General features: G+C 40.6%; 1 protein-coding gene across 3 annotated transcripts in view; it reads left to right on the top strand.

Moving 5' to 3' along the window:
* Positions 1-22166, top strand: part of DCBLD1 (discoidin, CUB and LCCL domain containing 1) — a 75824-nt gene that overhangs the window by 38423 nt on the left and 15235 nt on the right. For all 3 annotated transcript variants that reach the window (XM_005210754.5, XM_002690094.7, XM_059890143.1), the window contains exons 3-5: positions 7077-7211; positions 8548-8599; positions 12647-12719. In XM_005210754.5, coding sequence (XP_005210811.1) covers positions 7077-7211; positions 8548-8599; positions 12647-12719 — 260 coding nt within the window. The remainder of the gene's footprint in view (positions 1-7076; positions 7212-8547; positions 8600-12646; positions 12720-22166) is intronic.

Genomic DNA, 22166 nt, shown 5'->3' with positions numbered 1-22166 from the left:
ACCACTTTTGTGGCAGCTGGCCGATGGCACACCGTGTGGCTGGCTCTGCCAGTGGCTTGCCCAGGGAGCATCACTTCATCTCATCGGCATGTTCTTATCTGCCATGAAAAATTAAATGTGTGAGTAAGATGGTGCTCATAAGGCTAATGGAGGCTTTTAGGAGTTTTTGATGGTCGTTGTTCAAGTTGATTTATGACAAATCTCTGGTGAGTTAGTTTTTCATTTGGTCTCTGTTTTCACCACTGGATCTGGAGAGGGAGAGATCTCTTTGGTTTCTTTTAACAGCATGCATAGCATCTTTTAAACACATCTTTTCACAGGTGAAACACTAATTTAGTGCCATGAGTTTCAAGATCAAAAGCATAAACCCATCTGAAATGACTTTGAACAGTTATTAAACAAAATACTGCCTTGTATCCGGAAACGTAGGCAGACAGGCCATGGAGAATGGAGCGTGAGGATGAATTGCTGCATGGATTGTCAGATTGCCAGAGATTCCAGAGGACTGGCTCCAGGCAGACAGTTCATTCTTCCTGGTAGGACAGTTTGCTTTTATTCACACATGGGAAGATAAAGGGTTTCCCCTCTCAGCTGCTTATGGAACAGGGGATGTGCTGAGAGGAACTGGCCCACTGTGCTCAAAGCACGCAGCTCCTAGGGTTCCTGGCCCTTATTCCTTTTGTCCAAGGAGTCAGTCCATTGTCTGCCAGCTCCTGGTCTCATGTCTGGTGCCAAACGCCACAATGCTACTCCATTTGGTATCACTGATGGCTTTTCCCACAATCCAGGGTGACTCACTACAAACCACAAAAGATAGAAGGATTTATTTCTCGTGATTTTCTTACTACTTGATGAACTGCCTTTCTGCTGTCTCCCAGTCGGATGGGAATTTGTGACTACAAAGATGGAACCTGCTTCCCAGACAAGGATAGAGGTAGGGAGGAGGTCAGAGTTAGACAGCAAGTCAAGTTCTGTGAAACACACAGCACTTCCAGTTGTAAAGCAAACATCCATGCAGATTGTGAGGCTTGCTTTTGGGTCTGCTAGAGTTCTTAAGAACCACTGAAAAGGGTTAGGGTTCAGCCTTAACTGTGAATTGAGGCAGTTTTACCAATCTAGGAACACTGTGCAGGAAGAGAATATAACCACGGTCAAAGCTAGAAGTCACCTCTGAACTCTTAGTGAATTTCCAATGACACTGGCATTGTGTACTGTTCAAATAACAGGTGTAGATCCTTTTTAAAAATTGAGACAGAGAGTACCTAAGAGTAAATACATCTTTTGGACAGATGTGGGTGGAGAAAGTCTTTCATAGAAAAAGATACCATCCTCAAGGGAGTCTGGCTGAAAACGGAGAACGTAGGACTTTCCTGGTGGCTCGGTTGTCAAGAATTCACTTGCCAGTGCAGGGGACCTGGGTTCGATCCCTGGTTCGAGAAGATGCCATACGCCAAACAGCTAAGCCCGTGTGCCACAGCAGCTGAAGCCCACACTCAAGGGCCCACGAGCCACAGCTCATGAAGTCCACGAGTCTAGAGCTTGTGCTCTGCAACGAGACCCAGCACAGTGAGAAGCTCGTGCACCGCAGGTAGCGAGTAGCCCCCAGTCTCTGCAACTGGAAGGAGCCCACATGCAGCAGCAAAGACCCAGTGCAGCCCAAAAGTTAATTAATTAAAATAAATTAATAATTAGTTTAAAAAAAACAAAGAGAGAACTTAGGATAGGCAGGTCCTTCTGTGGTTTCTAATTAATTATTTTTCCTTCTCACTGCCAGTCACACTTTTCTGTTTTCATTGCTTTTCCCTTTTAACTCCAGGAATGCAGTTATTAACTTTTAAGTCTGTGAAGTGAAATCTTTATCTGTCAGACCTTCAGACAGGCAATAATTTGAATGTTTTGCCAAAGGCAGTAGAGCAGCCAGTCCCCAGCTTCAATTCCCTGCTCTGGACTAGAGCTGCCTCCTGCTGTGTGGTGGCTGTGCCTTGATGAACCTATCAATTAACTTTTAATGATGGCATTTGTATAGGCAGGGTATATCCTATCCCTGCTAAGGTTTAGTTATGTTTTTGCAGCATATCAATGAGAATGTGGGAAGGATGGTATCTGTGGGTTAAGGGTGACTAAAGGATGTGTGTGTTTACATTTTCTTTCTTTGAACTTCTTCCAGAAATGTTTACTGGGACTTTGGGGGGATGCAGCCAAATTAGAGTTTTACTATGTGTTTTTGATTTAGGAAATTATATGTATTGCACAGCAAGTTAGCATGATGACATGCACTCTTACCTATTCATGTACAGTATTTATAATTTTGCAGCCTTTCTTTTCAATTGTTCCATAAAAATCTAAAAAAAAAAAAAACAAAAACCAACCCTCCAGTTATTCAACCTCGAGAATAATGGTTGCAACAACATAGATGGACCTTGAGCACATATTGCTACGTGAGATGAGTCAGATAGAAAAAGACAAATAGTGTGTGATCTCCATTTACATGCTGCTGCTAAGTCACTTCAGTCGTGTCCGACTCTGTGCGACCCCATAGACAGCAGCCCACCAGGCTCCCCCATCCCTGGGATTCTCCAGGCAAGAACACTGGAGTGGGTTGCCATTTCCTTCTGCAATGCATGAAAGTGAAAAGTGAAAGTGAAGTCGCTCAGTCGTGTCCCACCCTCAGCGACCCCATGGACTACAGCCTACCAGGCTCCTTTGGCCATGGGATTTTCCAGGCAAGAGTACTGGAGTGGGGTGGATCTCCATTTACATATGGAGTCTAAAAAAAGACCAGTTCATAAAAACAGAAAGCAAAATGGTAGCTACCAGGGGATGGAGGGTGGAAAAACAGGATTGATGTTGTTTAAGGGTAAAACTTGCAGTGAGTAACAAATAAACCCTAGAGATTTAATGCACAGTTTAGTGAATACAGACAACAATACTTTATTATAATCATCAACTTGCTGAGACTACTACTTAATTATCACAACCACTCAGAAGAAATGATAAGTAATATGATAGAAATGCTAATTTGGAGAAGGAAATGGCAACCCACCCCAGTATTCTTGCTTAGAGAACTCCTTGGACAGAGGACCCTGGCGGGCTACAGAGGACCCCCATGGGGTTGCAAAGAGTCGGACACAACTGAACAACCAAAACAACATCACACATGCCAATTATTCCTACGATGACTCATATTAAAATACATAAAGATATCAAACTAACGTGTTGTCTACCTTAAATTAGTGTTATATATCAAATATATTTCAACTAGAAAAATGTCAAGTTCCCACTGATAATCAATTTAGACTTGCTTTTCCTCACTGTTTTTGTTAGAACTCGTTGGAATGTAATAGAAGTTTAAGGAGAGATTGGTATGGTGTCACCATCACTGTTTGGAGAAGTCTTCATGTTGTTCTTTCTTCTTGGAAAAAGTAAATATGGGTTAGGAAAATATTCTGACTTATTAATAGCAACAAGTAACTAGTTATTTCATCTTTGTTGTTAGGTTTGCAAAGCAAGTATCTCACTTAACCTGTGCAAAGAACAAATGAATTTGAAATGTATTTAAAACTGAGAATCAGTTGCAAAAGTCAAGCACAGTAATGACTCACTTTACTTTTGAAAAAAGCTTCTCATTCTACTTTATTATGCAAAAATGGATTTAGTATTAATTGCATATCTTCTGTGCTTATGAGCACTCTTAAAGATCAACAAATCCATATAGCTACCACACTAATGATTTTCTTTCCTTTCTTTTCTATAATTTTCTTGCTTACTTCTTCATGATATTCTGTAATGACAAGACTAAATATTTTATGTATCTTTATAATCATGTTTTGTTTTTAAAAACCAACTGTTACAAGTAGAAAAACATTTAACTTCATTTAGATTCAGACAATATTTGGAAAGCTGCCACATGTACAAGTTTTCTGAGAGAAAGTGATGGATAGGAAAGTCCCTAACCCCACGGAATATAGTCTGAAAGGAAGACAGGCATTATTTGTTTGTTTTTGTATATTCATTTAACAGGTATTTAATGCATGAGTAACTCTTTATATCCTAGGTTCCATTCTAAATAATTTGCAAGTATTAACTCATATAAGTAATTATATACAAGTATTTGTAAAGAGAGAATCTTTTTTATTTGAATTTCATTATCATTTAATAATAGGGAACAACAGAGATGTGTGGCATGTAAACATACAGCATCTCTCTTATTTCGTCACATTTTCAGAATATGACATCTGGACCGGACAAAGAGAAATCTGATCCCTTATATCAGGAGAGGAAGGCTGGGTTGGGTTCACAATCTTCTTCTGCCTATTTAAGCCATTTGGTCCCTATATTGGCTTTGGCTGGTGTGACCAGTTGTACTCATGCTGACTTGGCGTGGTCTTCTTCCCTTAACCTGATGTAGTCTTTGTTGTTGCAATTACCCGTTTCTGCTGCTGCTGCTGCTGCTGCTAAGTCACTACAGTCATGTCTGACTCTGTGTGACCCCATAGACGGAAGCCCACCAGGCTCCCCTGCCTCTGGGATTCTCCAGGCAAGAATACTGGAGTGGGTTGCCATTTCCTTCTCCAATGCATGAAAGTGAAAAGTGAAAAGGAAGTCGCTCAGTCGTGTCCAACTCTTAGCGACCTCATGGACTACAGCCCACCAGCCTCCTCCATCCATGGGATTTTCCAGGCAAGAGTACTGGAGTGGGGTGCCATTGCCTTCTCCAATTCTATGCTATTCTATTTTGGGAGAAGTTGATGAAGAGTACCTGCCTTCAAAATTTGTTTGCTCATCCCTGTTTTCAAAGAAATTATCATGTCTTGCATACTTGACTCTCAAGATGACAATTTACAAACTAAACTTATACTTGAGTAGTCTTAGGAAGGTCTTTTTTTCTTTTTTTTATAAGCTCCAAATCTAATTTTGTCTCTTAAAATTTCATAGAACTTCTTATTGCTTTTCAAGCAACATAGTCTAGAAACAATATGTTATACTCTTAATTGTATAATATATACTGTGGAATTTCAAAAGCCTTTAGAAATTACTCTGCTTTCTTATAAACTTCATTTTACAAATCAAAGTAAATTATATATGTTAATCAGAAGTTACTGTTAAGAGTGGTAGAGAAGAGAAAGAAATGAGTAAAATGCATGAACATAGATTTTTACCATGTATGGGACAGTCTTTAAATTGTGGAACTTTCTTTTATGTACATTTTTTTTTTAAATTGTAGTATAGTTGATTTACAATGTTGTGTTAGTTTCAAATGTACAGCAAAGTGATTTAGTTATGCACACACGTATTTTGTATTCAGATGCTTTTCCCTTATAGTGAATACAAAATATTGAATATAGTTCCCTGTGCTGTACAGTGGTGGATCTTTCTTGGAAAAAGGGAATTTGTGAGTTTCTTTGAACAAATTTAGGAGGCCCCTGTGCTTAGTCACTCAGTTGTATCTGCCTCTTTGCAACCCCATGGACTAGTAGCCTGCCAGGCTCCTCTGTCCATGGGGATTCCCCAGGGAAAAATATGGAGTGGGTTGCCATGCCCTCCTCCAGGTGATCTTCCCAGCTCAGAGATAAAACCCAGGTCTCCCACATTACAGGAGAATTCTTTACCAGCTGAGCCACCAGGGAAGCCCTCGGAGGCCCCTAGAATATATTTTGTGATAACATTTTCTTTGCTATCTCTCTGAGTCTCTCCAGGCTGCTATAACAAAATATCATAGACCAGGTAGCTTATGCACAACAGACATTCATTTCTCACAGTCTGGAGGCTGGGAAGTTCAAGATCACAGTGCTAATGGATACAGTGTAGTGGCTGGTGAGAACCCAGTTCCTGGTTCATAGCCATCTTGCTGTCTTCACCTGCTGGAAGGGGCAAGCCAACTCACTGGGGCCTTCTTTATGAAGGCTCTAATCCCATTCATGAGGGCTCTGCCCTTGTTAAACTAAGCACCTCCCCAAGACCTCACCTCCTAATACTATCACATCAGGCATTAGGATTTCATTATATGAATTTGATTGGGATACAACTATTTAGACCATACTTTAGGCAAATTTGGGCTTCCCTGGTGGCTCACATGGTAAAGAATCTGTCTACACTGCAGGAGACCTGGGTTTGATCTCTGAGTCAAGAAGATTCCCGTGGAGAAGGGAACGGTAACTCACCCCAGTATTGTTGCCTGGAAAATTCCGTGGACAGAGGACATGAGTCTGGTGGGCTACAGTCCATGGGGTTGCAAAGATTCGGGTACAACTGAGTGACTAACACTTTCATTTCACTTTTTTTTTTTCTTTAAAGCAAATCTAGGAGGTTCCTAGAATATCACTTAGTAATAACATCTTCTTTACCGTCTAACATATCTCTGTGTGTGCGTGCACTCATGCTAAGTCTTGTCTGGCTCTTTGTGACCCCATGGACTGGAGTTGCCAAGCTCCTCTGTCCATGTAGTTTTCCAGGCAAGAATACTGGAGTGTGTTGCCATTTACTTCTCCAGGGAATCTTCCCAACCTAGGGATCAAACCTGCATTTCTTGCGTCTCCTGCATTGGGGTGGATTTTTTTTTTTTTTTAACTACTAGCACCACCTGGAAAGCCTCCAATATATTTGATTTTATTAAACAATTTATTTATTTATTTATATAATTTTGGCCATACTGCACAGCATGGGTGATCTTAGTTCCCTCATGAGGGATTGAACTCATGCCCCCTGCACTGGAAGGACAGAGTCTTAAGCACTGGACTGCCAGGGAAGTCCCCTAATATATTTGATTTTTGTTAGTAGTGTTCTTACAAAAATAAAAACCTATGTCTTGGGTTGTTCATAATTAAATTAACTAGTTCCAGCCTGTTGCCTATCTAGAGTTGGCCACTGTCCCTGCCTTGGTTTGTCTGTGTAATTAAGTTTACCATCCGTCTCTACCTCTCAGTCTCAGTACAAAGCAAAATTTCAGTTGGTAAAAGATGATAATCCTATGTGTGTGTTGTTTGGTGAATTTGACCTTTAAGGAAGAAAAATGCATAAACAAAATCTTTGTACTGATCCAGATTTTGAAATGAGCCGCCAGCATGCTTTGTTTTCAGGTCCGTATTGTGGAAGCATGACTATGCCCAAAGAGCTTTTGCTGAACACCAATGAAGTAACTGTGCGCTTTGAGAGTGGATCCCACACTTCTGGGCGAGGTTTTTTGCTAACCTATGCCAGCAGTGACCATCCAGGTATGGCGGAATAACCAGTATGAATCTGTAAATCTTTATCTGTCTTAGAATTTCTCTTGCTAGTCATCATCTCTGGACAGAACTGTGACCTCAGAATCAGAATTGAGATGTGAGGGAAGAGAGGAACACAGTGTCTTCATAGGTATTTAGTTAGGTCTGAACTGAATCCTTTCATAACACGTGTTAGATTGATCACTGACTTAAATGGGAGAGGGTTGACTTAATTTTCCAAGAAACCTTGGATTGTGTATCTTTAGGGATATGCACCTGACCCTCCTGAGGTCTGGCTGTTCTCTGGGACTCTCCCCCAACCCCCTTATTAGTCCAGGAAACAAGCCTTTTAAGCAGTGATATCCCCTGCCCCAGCCCTCATACACGCCAGCGCACCAGCCTGGGAGCATGCAAGGCGAGAAGGATGAAGTCGCTGTCACCGAGTGCCCCATTCATCAAGCTGGCACATCAGCAGGAGCGAAGAGGAGCATGAACATGGATGGGGAAGGAAAACACGGCCTCTGTTCCAGGTCTCCAACTCCAGTCACTTCCGTGCAGCCCAGGGCCTCTCCAGGGCCTCAGAGGAGCCCAGAGTTTCTGCTCAGTTCCCTGAAAGAACTCTGAGAACAGGGTACTCCATTTATTTCCTGCTCAGCCAACCAGATCTGAGCAATCCTAGCAGGCCCCAGAATGGCCAGTGATTAGCATAGGTTGCTTCCTAAGAACCACTGAAAAGATTAAGGAAAGAACTCCTGCAGCAAGTATATTTTGGAAACGATCCTAGGTGCCATCTGAAAGCACACAAATCCACAGCATCTTCGCGTTTCCACTCTTAGTGTAAGTTCAGTTCTATAAGTTGCTTCAGAGAGCACCTTTCTTTTAAGTGTTTGGACCTCATTGATCAAAGCTGATAGGTACTTTGTGTTCCAGCTAAATGCCACTAGATAAACTGTCAAATTAAAATGTTCCTGAACTTTCTCTGTAAACCACATGGGCTCTTGAAATTGTTTTCTACCTGCCAGTAGAAGGTACGTGATCTTTGTAGGTGTGTAGTTAATAGTAACAAACCAATGTTGTTTTTTGGTTGGAAAAAGATTCTGTTACCATCCACTGGATAAACGGTGAAGAACCATCATGGATGGTAGAAAAGAAAGATGAAGGGGAACTAATGAAATCCTGGGGATAGTGTATCAGTTTTTGTTTATTTTTAAACAGAAAAGTTCAGATAACTAGAGAATAAATAAATACTTTTCAGAAACTGTTTCATTTTAAAAGAAATCTTTAGAACATGAGTGTCCTAACTTCTATTCAGTCTGCTAACTGCAGTTGTCTTTATTTATGACAGATTTAATAACGTGTTTGGATCGAGCTAACCATTATTTGAAGACAGAATACAGGTAAATACAGTGTTCTACTTGTGCTGCAGTCATTTGTTGCTGAATATTTTGTTTTCCTTGACATTAAGCCAGATAAAGTACCTTTATTTGTGTCGATTTAAAAAATCATCTCTGTTGTAATGAGTCAGGAATATTTGAAACGGTTTCTTATACAGCAGAGATCAGCAAACTTTCTATCAAAGGCCAGGTAGTAAATATTTTAGGTTTTTCAGGCCATGCAGTCTTTTTTTATCTGTTCATGCAGTTCATGCAAAAGCAGCCATAGACAGTATGTGTGTGAACGAATGAGCATGGCTGTATTCTGATAAAACTATTAAAAAAAAAAAAAGTGCAGGTTGGATTTGGCCAGTGGGTCATAGTTTGCTGACCCCTGAGTTCTACTCCAGTACCAGTGTGCCAAAATGGAGTCTAGAGTGCATTTATACCCGGCCAGCATTTGGGAGTGACTTTTGTGATTCTGGAGGGGGTTCATTTTCTCTTTCCCACAGGAAGTAGACCTACTGAGAATAGGAGATGAAAAGTTTCACTCCAGCGTTACTTTAACTGGAAAAATTACTTGATCTCTTTGATGTACATTTTCTCATTTCTAAAACAAGAGCCTAGAGGGGATTTCTCAACCTTGGCACTACTGGTATTTTGGATGATTTGTTCTCGTGAAGAGGTGTTCTGTGCGTTGTGGATAATAACAGCATCCCTAGCCTGTGTGTGCCAGTTGTGATAAACATCTCCAGACATTTCCAGGTGTTTCTGGGTGGGCAGAAATCACCCCTAGCTGAGAACCACTGGTCTAGAAGTCATTATCAACAAAAACACTAACGACAGCTCTTAACTCCTTAGAGTGTTTTCTTAGTGCCAAGTACAGTTCCCTGGATTTTGTATATCAATAGCTACACAATAAATAAGTATACTCCAAAAGTCAAGCTCAAGGGTCCATGGTCCTGTCCATCTAACATTCTAATAAATGAGATTCTTTTATATGCATAATCAACCCTACTGTTTACTAATATGAAGTCTAGTTCAGAAAAGACAAAACAAAAATGACCAATAATTCAATGTTGCCCTTAAAGTTGCTGTTCATCCAGTGTGGACATTCACCAGCATTTTCTTTCCATCTGTGTATGGTCCCGGTGGTGTCGAGGCCTTCGGGTTAGAGAAAGGAATATGCTCAGCCCCACAGTGTGATATTATGGTGCCAGATCATCTAAGCTGTGGGCCAGCCGATTTGTACTGTTTAGTTAAAGATGAGGTATGATGACTAGGACAGAGCCATAATCCTTCATCTATCATGAAATGTAGAAAATGTAGAAAGTTGGAAAAGTCAAATAATTTTTGTGATTCATTTGGTGGCAGCACCTGATTAATGTGACCGTAGATTCATCTGACAGCAAAATTGGACTAAATTAAACATGAGGCTGTTTTATCTTTATCCTTTTGGCCCAATACAACTATCCATGTATTTGGTAGAGATGTGGAAGTTCTGATTAATATTTGCAGACCTCAGGAGGGTTTTATATCATATACACTGTTAGCACTGTTTTGCTTTTCCAAAATCCTTCAAACTCTGAATTCTGAAATATATCTGGCTCTAAGGGCTAGGATAAGGAACTATAAGTCTGTAATAGGATTTCCATTATTTCTGTTTCTTAATTCCTTGATTATTGCTGCAGTGCTGGATTCCATTAGGTCAATGGGGAAGAATTATAAACCAGGTACTTGGGTAGTTTTGATAATTAGGTGTTGTCACACATCTAACTTGCTAAGTCTGCAGGAGGAAATTGAGAGGAAATGAAATAAAAGCAGCTGCTATTTTGGAATCTGTTTGGGCTGGTACATTCTTCTTGAGCAAACCAAACAAACATTATTGTAATATGGTATATATAGAAACAAGGGCTTATGGCATTCATCTTCAAAGCTGTCAATGTTCACGTAATGTTCTGAGTTTCCTTCTGCGTGTTTTTTAGATGAATAATTGTCTTTCATAGCCTATTGATATGTTGATGCTGGAAGGAACTACAGAAGAGGAAACTGAATTTAAAGGGGATTATATGCAATATTCGGGGTCACACAGCTAGTTAGGTAGTAACAGAGCCCAGGTCACCACAGCCTAAGCCCCTTCAACCAGACCATATGCCATGACATGTTTCTGGAAAGTTTCTTGAAAAATGACTCTTAAGTAAGTGGAATCCTAATTGTAAATGTACCTATTTTAGTCATACTCATAGAAACAGAAAGTAGTTGCCAGGGGCTGGGATTAGGGGAAATAGGGAAAGGCTAATAAAAGGGTATATAAACTTCCAGCTATAAAGATGAATAAGGTCTGAGGATCTAATGTGTAACATGGTGACTATAGCTGATAACACCACATTGTATAATTGAAATTTGCTGAGAGAGTAGAGGGACTTTCCTAGTGGCTCAGGGGTGAAGAATCTGCCTGCCACTACAGGAGACACGGGTTTGATCCCTGAGTTGGGAAGATCCCCTGAAGAAGGAAGTGGCAACCCACTCCAGTATTCTTGCCTGGGAAATCCCATGGACAGAGGAGCCTGGCAGGCTACAGCCCATGGGATGGCAAAGAGGCGGATATGAGAGTGACTTAGCAGCAGCAGCAAGCGTGGTGGTGGTGGTTTAGTCACTAAGTTGTGTCCAACTCTTGTGACCCCCTGGCCAGAGTCCTGCCAGGCTTCTCTGTCCATGGGATTCTCCAGGCTAGAACACTGGAGTGGGTTGCCATTTCCCAGACTTAAATGTTCCCACCACAAAAATATATATGTACGTGTGTGTGTGTGTGTGTGTGTGTGTGTGTGTGTGTGTGTACAAGATGATGGCTGTGTTTTATTAGATGGGAACAGTTCTTTCACAATGTATATAAATATCAAATCATCATGATGTACACTTTAAATATTTTACAATTTTATTTGTCAACTATATCCCAATAAAGTTGAAAAAAAATACACCTTTTTTCTGATTGCAAAAATAATTTGTAATTAATGTAGACCATTACTATACTCTCTAGGCATTTAAACTTGACTAATTCAAAATGAGTTGTGCTATAAATAGAAAATATGGTGCAGATGTTGAAGATTTATTTTTTCAAAAGACTAGAAATATCTTGATAATTTTTCTGTTCATTACATGTGGGAATGATAAATTTTGAATATATTGGATTAAATAGAATGTATTAATAGTATTAATGTGTTTGGCTCTTTAGACTTTTTTAATGTGGCTACTAGAATATTTAAATTTACATGTATGGCCTCCATTCTGTTGTAACTGGATAGTGCTAGTAGAGTGAATCCAAATTTACAGAGTTACCGATACTGAAAGTGAAGGGAACCCAGAGATATTTCTTTTTCTTTTTTTCTTTCTTTCTTGTTTTCTTTTTATCCATGTTTTCTTTCTTTCTTGTTTTCTTTTTATCCATAAACAAAGTTGTTTTTTTTTTAATTAATCAAAGTTGTTATTTAAACATTTCTTTTTATAAAAACAAGATTATACTATATATATAGTGTTTATACACTTTATCTTTTTTCTTAAAAACATTTTTTCTTGGACATTTTCAAATCAATTAAGATGCTTTAGGGAAACTCATGTGTAATAGAGTTTATAATGAATTCTGATATAAAGCAAATAGTTGCTGTGTAAAACTTGCCCTCAGATTAACGTCTTAGATTAATCTGTGTGTGTGTGTGTGTTAGTCGCTCAGTTGTGTCTGACTCTTTGAAACTCTATGTCCTGTAGCCCACCAGGTTCCTCTGTTCATGGGATTATCCTGGCAAGAATACTGGAGTGGGTTGTCATTTTCTTCTCCAGGGGATCATCCTGACCCAGGGATTGAACCCATGTCTCCTGCATTGCAGGCACGTTCTTTACCATCGGACTCACCAGGGAAGCCCTTAGATTAATCTGTGTTTTCACAAATCAAGTTTCTGATTTGTCATTAGAGGAAGATGTTCCTGCATGTTGCATGGAGAGAAAATACTTTTAAGTATAATTTAATACTTTTTAAGTAAACCTTAATAAAATATATACTCTTATTTTTTTTTTCAGCAAGTTCTGCCCAGCTGGTTGTAGAGACGTACCAGGAGATATTTCTGGGAATGTGGTGGATGGCTATAGAGATGTAAGTAATTGAGGGTAATTTTATGGCAGGGAAGACATTAAAAAGTTAGTGCTTGTTGCTCTGCCTAAATTCTTTACAAAGTAAAGTCAAATAAGATGTAAAACTTTGTAGATAGATGCACAGTTCTCTTTTCTGAGAATAAATGAAATAATAAGTATAAAAATCAAGGTTTTTCATGCATTCATTCCTATTTTTAGCATTTCCAATTAAGCATACTGTAAATGAAATGGTAAACAAAACCCTTTATTATAACTTAAGAGTATAATTCCATCCAATTTTCATAAGAGATCATCCTTTTGTTATAATTTATTTATTGATTTTACTACTCCAATTGCTTCAGGTAAATACAGCCAAGGACATGAACATTTTACAGCACAGAATAGTAACGTTGTATCTGGGACCAATGAAGCCATTTGCCCTGCTCTTTTATATTATTCCCCTCCCTCCTTGCACCCCAATTTCTTAGGCCTATTGAAACTGGGTGATATACATTGTTTCCAGAAAAAAATAAACTCACCAGAAATCCTTTTTCTTAAGTATGTGTCTTACATTCAGATTCACAATTCTTCATTTCTTACTATTCACAGATTTCTGTCCTGGAAATCTGATACCTGATTTTTTTAAATTTACATTACTATTTCAAATAGTTGGGTTTATAGCTCATGGGAAGGGGCTTGAGTTATTAGAAATACGAAAATCTGTACAGTGATGGAGATTTCCTAAGATTTGTTGACATGTTCTTATGCACAGGGAAGACGTACATGCTCTAGGAGCTTGATTGTTTACCTCCTACAGGAGGAGGGAAAAGTGGCTTTAATTTTGCTTTCAGTACCTCCTGATTCTGGAAGCAGCAGGTCTGTGATTTTGCTCATTGTTTCCTTTTTCGTGTGTTTTCTTTATTTACAAGATTGACACAGAATGTTTACTTGGCCTAGAAACTGAATCTTAGAATGATTTATACTACCTCAGTTCGAAAATTACTTGGCATAGGCTGAAGTACTAAATGACTTTAGGAAGTAAACCACAAGACATAAAAAAGTTAAGGTATAGTTTTCACCTCCTAGCAATGTATAGTTTTAATTTATTTTTTTCCTGTCCTGTGTGAGAAACTTAAGAATTCCATGCAGCAAGAGAAATAGCGTTGTTTCTTTCTTACTTTAGCTGTTTACCCTTCCTCCTCTGGACAGAGCTCTCCTTTTCAGAGTAACAGGTAAATGGTTTCCTGGGTGGTACGTGACCTGGAAATGCTGACTAACAGGTTTCCCATTTGACGCACTAGCTGGTTTTGTACCATTTGCTCTCAGTATGATTTTATCTGGAAGGAAAATTTGTATTTTGAAAACACATCTCTTCAAAGAAGTCAGACTAGTGTCTCTTTTTTGTATATGTTGATATTGTGGGTATATTAGATATCTATTGCCACATAACTACTACCAAAACGTGGAAGCTTGAAGCACATGTATTACCTCTCATGTTCTGTGGTCAGGAGTTTGAGCACGCACTGCGGAGTTCTCTGCTTCAGGGACACTCACTCACCAGGTTGTATCCAAGGTGACGCAACGGCGTCACTGGGGCTGCAGTTTCATCTGAGGCTCCACTAGGCAAATATTTGCTTCTAAGCTCACATGGTGGTGGTGGTGCTGCTGCTGCTAAGTCAAGTCAGTTGTGTCCGACTCTGTGCGACCCCACAGACGGCAGCCCACCAGGCTCCCCCGTCCCTGGGATTCTCCAGGCAAGAACACTGGAGTGGGTTGCCATTTCCTTCTCTAATGCATGAAAGTGAAAAGTGAAAGTGAAGTCGCTCAGTCATTGGTAGCATTCAATTACTGATGGACTGTTGGATAGAGGACCTCAATTTCTTCTTGGTTGGAAGCTATCCTCAGCTTCTTACCATGTGGACTGTTTCAACCTGGCTACTTGCTTTTTTTCCCCCTCCTGATAATTTTCTTTCCATCTCCTGTGTACCATCTTTATTTATTTTTTAATTTTATTGATGTATAGTTAATATATAATTATATGGGCTTCCCTGGTGGCTCAGACATACTTCATTCAGTATGACAGTCTCTAGGTCCATTCATATGAAAAAAAATTGGTATAGACAGTCTTTTATATAAAGCCTAAATAGAGACACAGACATAGAGAACAAACATATGGACACCAAGGGGGAAGTGGTGGTGATGGGAGGAACTGGGAAACTAGGATTGACATATACACTATTGGTACTATGTATAAAATATGGCTCCCTGGTGGCTCAGATGGTAAAGAATCTGCCTGCTGTGCAGGAGACCTGGGTTCGATCCCTGGGTTGGGAAGATCCCTTGGAGAAAGAAATGGTAACCCACTCCAGTGTTCTAGCCTGGAGAATGCCATGGACAGAGGAGTCTGGTGGGCTAATAGTCCATGGGGTCGCAAAGAGTTGGACGTGACTGAGTGACTGACACAACACAGCACATAAAACAGGTAACTAATGGAAACCTACTGTATACAGCACAGGGAACTCTACTCAGTGCTCTGTCATGACCCAAATGGAAAGGAAATCCAAAAAAGAGGGAGGGGTACGTACAGCTGATTCACTTTGGTGTACATAATAGAAACTAATACAATATTGTAAAGCAACGGACTCCAATAAAAGTTAAAAAAAAAAAAAAAAGAATTGGTTCATTCTGTGTTGTTTCAAAAGGCAGAACGAAGATCTGGGAGGCCAGTTTCCATAGCATGTAAAGAATAACTGAACAATGCAAAATGAGATAGGGTGTCTCCAGAAACAGCAGGGCCCTAATCACTGAAAATGTCAAGTGTGCAGATTACAGCCTTCATCATGGTGGCCTGGGTGTGTGTGGGAAGCTGCTGTGGGGTGGAGCAAGGGCCAGACTGTTAGGAGGTGTCACAGAAAACTTTCAAGATCATTTACAATTCTGAAGATTCTTAATTCTGTCTCCTTGGCTGGTGAATTAAGGCATCGTGCAGTGTTGGCTCAACATGCCAGTTAAGAAATACAGACTTTAAGCTCTGCCTCACCTGGAAACCAGAAATAAAAAGTGCTCAGAACAGTTTTTCTCTTGGCACCTTCTCCCAAGCCTGCTGACTGTACCATTTGCTTTTAAGTGGAACACATCCCTTAACTAACATGTTTCAGTAATTCTCCATTCCCCCCAAATATCCAAGAAGTACTGTAAGTTACAGGGACACAGTGCAAAAAGTGTGTTCCTGATGTAGCAGCGAAAGGGAGAACCCAGGTGCATACACCCGGAAAAAGCCAGAGGCAAATAAATACACCATGTAGGTGAGTGCTTATCTCTGACTGATGACAATATAGTGATTTTATTTTTTCATATTTTCTAAAATGTATATTACTTTTCTAAGGAAAATGTTATCATGGTAATTATGAAGATTGTAGCGACATTAAAACAATTCATTGAATAGACTGAGGAATACATTTTTATAATTTTGAACATGTGCTTGCTTTCTTTCTTTTTTTTTTTTGGCTCTGTTGGGTCTTTGTTGAAGTGGCAGGGCTTTCTCTAGTAGCAGTGAGCGGGGCTATTCTCTCTAGTTGCAGTGCATGGGCTTCTCATTGCAGTGGCTTCTTTGTTGCAGAGCATGGGGCTCTAGGTCACGGGCTTCAGGAGTTATGGCACGTGGGCTCTAGAGCACAGGCTCAGGAGTTGTGGCCCACGGACTTAGTTGCCACATGGCATGTGGGATCTTCCTGGACCAGGGATCGAACCTGGGGCTCCTACATTGGCAGGTGGATTCTTTATCACTGAGCCACCAGGGAAGCCGTCTCCATATTATGTTAAAGTGAATCTAAAACATGTACTCACATTAACTTTTAATACTTTGTCAATGCTTTTTAATACAAGTTGTTTTTTCCTAAAGGAAGACTTAAGAAAATGCTCCAGTTCTGGGATGATTTGATAATTTATTTGAGTCTTCTCATGCTGATCTGCTTGGTCATCTTTTGTGGCTCAGAGAACTTGAGAGATGTTTAATTGCACCAACTTACAAGTTCCTGAGCCTTGCAGGTGTTCTCCTCAGCTGTCCATTGCATTCCCTTTCCTGAAGAAATATGTTTAAATTTTTTTGTTTAAGGCAATCACTGATTAATATAGGCTTTCCTGTATTTACATTTCAGTGAAGTGTAGATCCCCAAATAGCTAGAAAACAAAGTATAAATCTATTGTTCAAAAGGAAAATTTTTAAAAATCCCAGTTCAGTGAGTATGAATTTTTAAAGATCAAGAAGCAACAGTTAGAACTGGACATGGGACAATGGACCGGTTCAAAATTGGGAAAGGAGTAGGACAAGGCTGTTCATTTAACAGCTTATTTAACTTATATGCAGAGTGCATGCATGCATGCTAAGTTGCTTCAGTTGTGTCCAACTCTTTGTGACCCCATGGCTCCTCTGTCCATGGAATTTTCCAGGCAAAAATACTGGATTGGGTTGCCATTTCCTTCTCCAGAGCATCTTTCCAACTCAGGGGTCAAACCTGCATGTCCTGCAGCTCCTGCACTGTAGGCAGATTATTTACCGCTGAGCCACTGGGAAAGCCTGATATGCAGAGTACATTATGGGAAACGCTGGGCTGGATGAATCAGAAGCTGGAATCAAGACTGCCTGGAAAAATGTCAACAACCTCAGATATGCAGATGATACCACTCTAATGGCAGAAAGTGAAAGGAATTAAACAGCCTCTTGATAAGGGTGAAAGAGGAAAGTGAAAAAGCTGACTTAAAGCTCAACATTAAAAAAACTAAGATCATGGCATCTGGTCCTATCCCTTCATGGCCAATAGAAAAAATGGCAACAGTGACAGATTTTATTTTCTTGGGCTCCAAATCACTATGGATGGTGACTATAGCCTTGAAATTAGAAGACACTTGCTCCTTGGAGGGAAAGCTGTGACAAACCTAGACAGCATATTAAAAAGAAGAGACATCACTTTGCCAGCAAAAGTCCATATAGTCAAAGCTATGGCTTTTCCAGTAGTCAGGTTCAGGTGTGAGAGTTCAACCATAAAGAAGGCTGAGTGTTGAAAAATTGATGCTTTCCAATCGTGGTGCTAAAGAACACTCTAGAGAGTCCCTTGGACAGCAAGGAGATCAAACCAGTCAATCTTAAAGGAAATCAACCCTGCATATTCATTGGAAAGTTTGATGCTGAAGTTGAAGTTCCAATACTTTGGCCACCTGCTGCATAGAGCCAACTCATTGGAAAAGAACTTGATGCTGGGAAATACTCAAGGCAGAAGGAGAAGGGAGCAGCAAAGGATGAGATAGTTAGAGAGCATAACCAACTCAGTGGACATGAATCTGCGCAAATTCCAGGAGACAGTGAAAGACAGGAGAGCCTAGCATGCTGCAGTCCATGGGGTCACAGAGTCGAACATGACTTAGCGACTAAACAACAAGATGAAAAAGCCTCAGCTTTAGAAAACATCAATTTTCTTTAAGTTCGTAGAGTGATTTTTTTTTTTTTTTTTTAAGGAAACAACCTTCCTTCCTGGAAATAACCCAGGAAAGGGCTTACATTTTTATCATGATACTATGGTAGCCAGATCTGGTGGTTATTCTCTTGGGGATGTAGCTTATGTCCTGCCTTTAATATAATGAAAAAATATTAAACAAATACATGTAATTTAATATGCAATAATGTAATGAAATAAATTCCATAAAAGGGGCACATACCACTGGGTACATCAATGCTAGGGACTGTGAGAAATGAGAATATTTGTTGTCAATGATAACAATAGGTCCCATTGCTTGTTGGCCCATAAACCTGTCCTCTTGTTCCCAAGGAGGCCCTTGGACATGCCAAGTCCACTGAGAGCTCTATACAGGGCAGGGATCCTGGGGTGAAGACCATCTCATCCCCAGGCTGAATTCAGAGGAAGCCAGGTGATCCCAGAGACAGTGGGAATAGCTGCCCAGCTGACACCTGGATCAATCTGCCTTTCATTTAGGGCGGAGAAAGGGAAACAGCCCTGCATCGACCCTGTAATAGTACACAGGGTGCCCTTTAGAATCACAAAGCGATTCTGGACATCACCCAGTCCAACCTTTTCATTGCCCAGGAGAACTGGGAAGCTGGGTCCAGAGCAGTGAGATGACTTCACATCTGGTAGAGTTGGAGGCAGAGACAGGGTGATGCGCTAAATTGCTGAATTTACATTCAGGATGTCTCCATTATAGCTAGCTCCTCTATTTTGTGCCCTAAGAGACTAAAACCATAATAAGACACCTTAAAAAAAATTCATAAAAGATGAAAAGGCAAGCTGCCTTTTTAAAGATTACTATCTTCTAATTCTTTTTTTCCCTCCAAATCAAGAAGGGGGTAGTATCTGCCTCTGTTTCAGCATTCTCTTCTCTTACTTCTTCTCTGTCATGAAATCCTCCCCTTTTTTCACTATGATAGTAGCCATTGGAAAACTGACTCACTTTGCCAAATCTAATCTAGTTCAGGAAATATGAGCTCTCTAAATTAAAGATCACAAAAGTTCTCAATTTTATTGCAACCGCATTGTTGCTGCTGTTCAGTCACTAAGTCCTGTCCGACTCTCTGATCCCATGGACTGCAACACGCCAGGCTTCCCTGCCTTCACTACCTCCTGGAGTTTGCTCAAACTCATGTCCACCGAGTCGGTGATGCCATCCAACCATCTCATCTTCTGTTACCCCTTTCTCCTCCTGCCTTCAGTCTTTCCCAGCATCAGGGTCTTTTCCAATGAGTCGGCTCTTCTCATTAGGTGGCTAAAGTATTAGAGCTTCAGCTTTAGTATTAATCTTTCCAATGAATATTCATGGTTGCTTTCCTTTAGAATTGACTGGTTGATCTCTTTGCAGTCCAAGGACTCTCAAGAGTCTTCTGCACAATTCAAAAGCACCAGTTCTCCAGTGTTCAGCCTTCTTTATGGTCCAACTCTCACATCCTTACATGACTACTGGAAAAACCATAGCTTTGATTATATGGACATTTGTTGGCAAAGTGATGTCTCTGCTTTTTAATGTGCTGTCTAGGTTGGTCATAGCTTTCCTTTCACGGAGCGTCTATTAATTTTATGGCTGCAGTCACCATCTGCAGTGATTCTGGAGCCCAAGAAAATAAAATCTGTCACTGTTTCCACTTTTTCCTCTTCTATTTACTATGATGTGATGGGACCAGATGCCATGATCTTCGTTTTTTTAATGTTGAGTTCTAAGCCAGGTTTTTCACTCTTTTCTTTCACCCTCATCAAGAGGCTTCACATTAGTCACAAAAATATGGTTGGTCTCATTGGTCCTCCTAGTATTATAACCTAAACCTAAGAAAAACTGTCCACTGCAGTAAGGTAAACAGTGTTGGCATTAACACAAAGAGAAACTCCCAAATTCGGTTATGAAACACATTTTAATGAGCTGCTTTTTGGCACTAGCCATCACAGAGAAGTGAGGCATTGCTAAAATTATTTAGGAAAAGATCCTTCTGGACTGCTCAGTCCTGGGCTAATAGCCAGATCACCCTCCCACACTGGTCTGGGCTTGTGGGGGCCACTGGGCCTGGGCGCCCTGTGAAAAAGTTCCCTTTCCTTCTCCCCAGCCCCACTTCCAATCACAGGGCCACCTGCTAATCAGGGGCAGCCAGGTACCTGCTCCAGGTTCATCACCCCAGCCAGCAGCCATGGAGGGCTGAGCCAGCTGTTAGACCCACTCAGAGGAGATTCAGGAAATGAGAAGGGGGCTGTTGGTCCTGGGTTGCTCTTCATTTGCTCTGAGACCTTCATCCCATTTTCTTGTCCATTGAGTGTTTGGTGGCTGATACTACCATTTTGGTTTTGAAAGTGAAAATCTCTGAGTCATGTCCGATTCTTTGAGGCCCCATGGACTATACAGTCTGTGGAATTCTCCAGGAATCTCTGGGTTGGGAAGATCCCCCAGAGAAAGGAGTTTTGGTTTTGATGCCTTGTTAAATGTCTAATTTTAAAATGAAACTGTGGTATGGAAGTTTCACCTTCTCAAATGATCCTCAAAATGTGCATTTAGTAAAAATAAGTAAGAAACTGTTGTTGTGGTACAATCGCTCAGTTGTATCTGACTCTTTGTGACCCCATGGACTATAGCACCCCAGGCTTCCCTGTCCTTCACCATTTCCCAGAGCTTGCTCAAAGTCATATCCATTGAGTTGGTGATGTCATCCAACCATCTCATCCTCTGTCATCCCCTTCTCCTCCTGCCCTTAATCTTTCCCAGCATCAGGGTCTTTTCAAATGAGTTGGGTCTTTTCAAATGAGTTGGCTCTTCACATCAGGTGGCCAAAATATTGGAGCTTCAGCATCAATCCTTCCAATGAATATTCAAGGTTGATTTCCTTTAGGATTGACTGGTTTGATCTCCTTGCAGTTCAAGGGATTCTCCAGAGTCTTCTCCAACACCGCAGTTCAAAAGCATCAATTCTTTGGTGCTCAGCCTTCTTTATGATCCAACTCTCACATCCATACATGACTATTGGAAAAACCATAGCTTTGACTAGATGGACGTTTATCGACAAAGTAATGTCTCTGATTTTTAACATGCTCCAGGTTTGTCAATGGCACCCCACTCCAGTACTCTTGCCCGGAAAATCCCATGCACAGAGGAGCCTGGTAGGCTGCAGTCCATGGGGTTGCTAAGAGTCGGACACGACTGAGCGACTTCACTTTCACTTTTCACTTTCATGCATTGGAGGAGGAAATGGCAACCCACTCCAGTGTTCTTGCCTGGAGAATCCCAGGGACGGGGGAGCCTGGTGGGCTGCCGTCTATGGGGTCGCACAGAGTCGGACACGACTGAAGCGACTTAGCAGCAGCAGCAGGTTTGTCATAACTTTTCTTCCAAGGAGCAAGCGTCTTTTAATTTCATGGCTGCAGTCACCAACTGCAGTGATTTTGGAGCCCAAGAAAATAAAGTCTTTCACTGTTTCCATTGTTTCCCCATCTATTTGTCATGAAGTGATGGGACTGGATGCCATGATCTTAGTTTTTTGAATGTTGTTTTAAGCCAGCCTTTCACTCTCCTCTTTCACTTTCATCAAGAGATTCTAGTTCGTCTTCACTTTCTCCCATAAGGGTGGTGTCATCTGCATATCTGAGGTTATTGATATTTCTCCCAGCAATCTTGATTCCAGTTTGTGCTTCATCCAGCCTAGCATTTTGCATGATGTACTCTGCATATAAGTTAAATAAGCAAGGTGACAATATACAGCTTTGACATACTCCTTTCCCAATTTGGAACCAGTTCGTTGTTCCATGTCCGGTTCTAACTGTTGCTTCTTGACCTGCATACAGGTTTCGCAGGAGGCAGGTAAGGTGGTCAGATATTCCCATCTCTTGAAGAATTTTCATAGTTTGTTGTGATCCACACAGTCAAAGGCTTTAGCATAGTTAATGAAGCAGAAGTAAATATTTCTTCTGGAATTCTCTTGCTTTTTCGA

The sequence above is a fragment of the Bos taurus genome, chromosome 9, assembly GCF_002263795.3.
Source record: "Bos taurus isolate L1 Dominette 01449 registration number 42190680 breed Hereford chromosome 9, ARS-UCD2.0, whole genome shotgun sequence".
Taxonomy (NCBI): Eukaryota; Metazoa; Chordata; class Mammalia; order Artiodactyla; family Bovidae; genus Bos; species Bos taurus.
The sequence above is the reverse complement of the archived record's forward strand: the minus strand, read 5'-3'. Positions and strand labels throughout refer to the sequence as shown.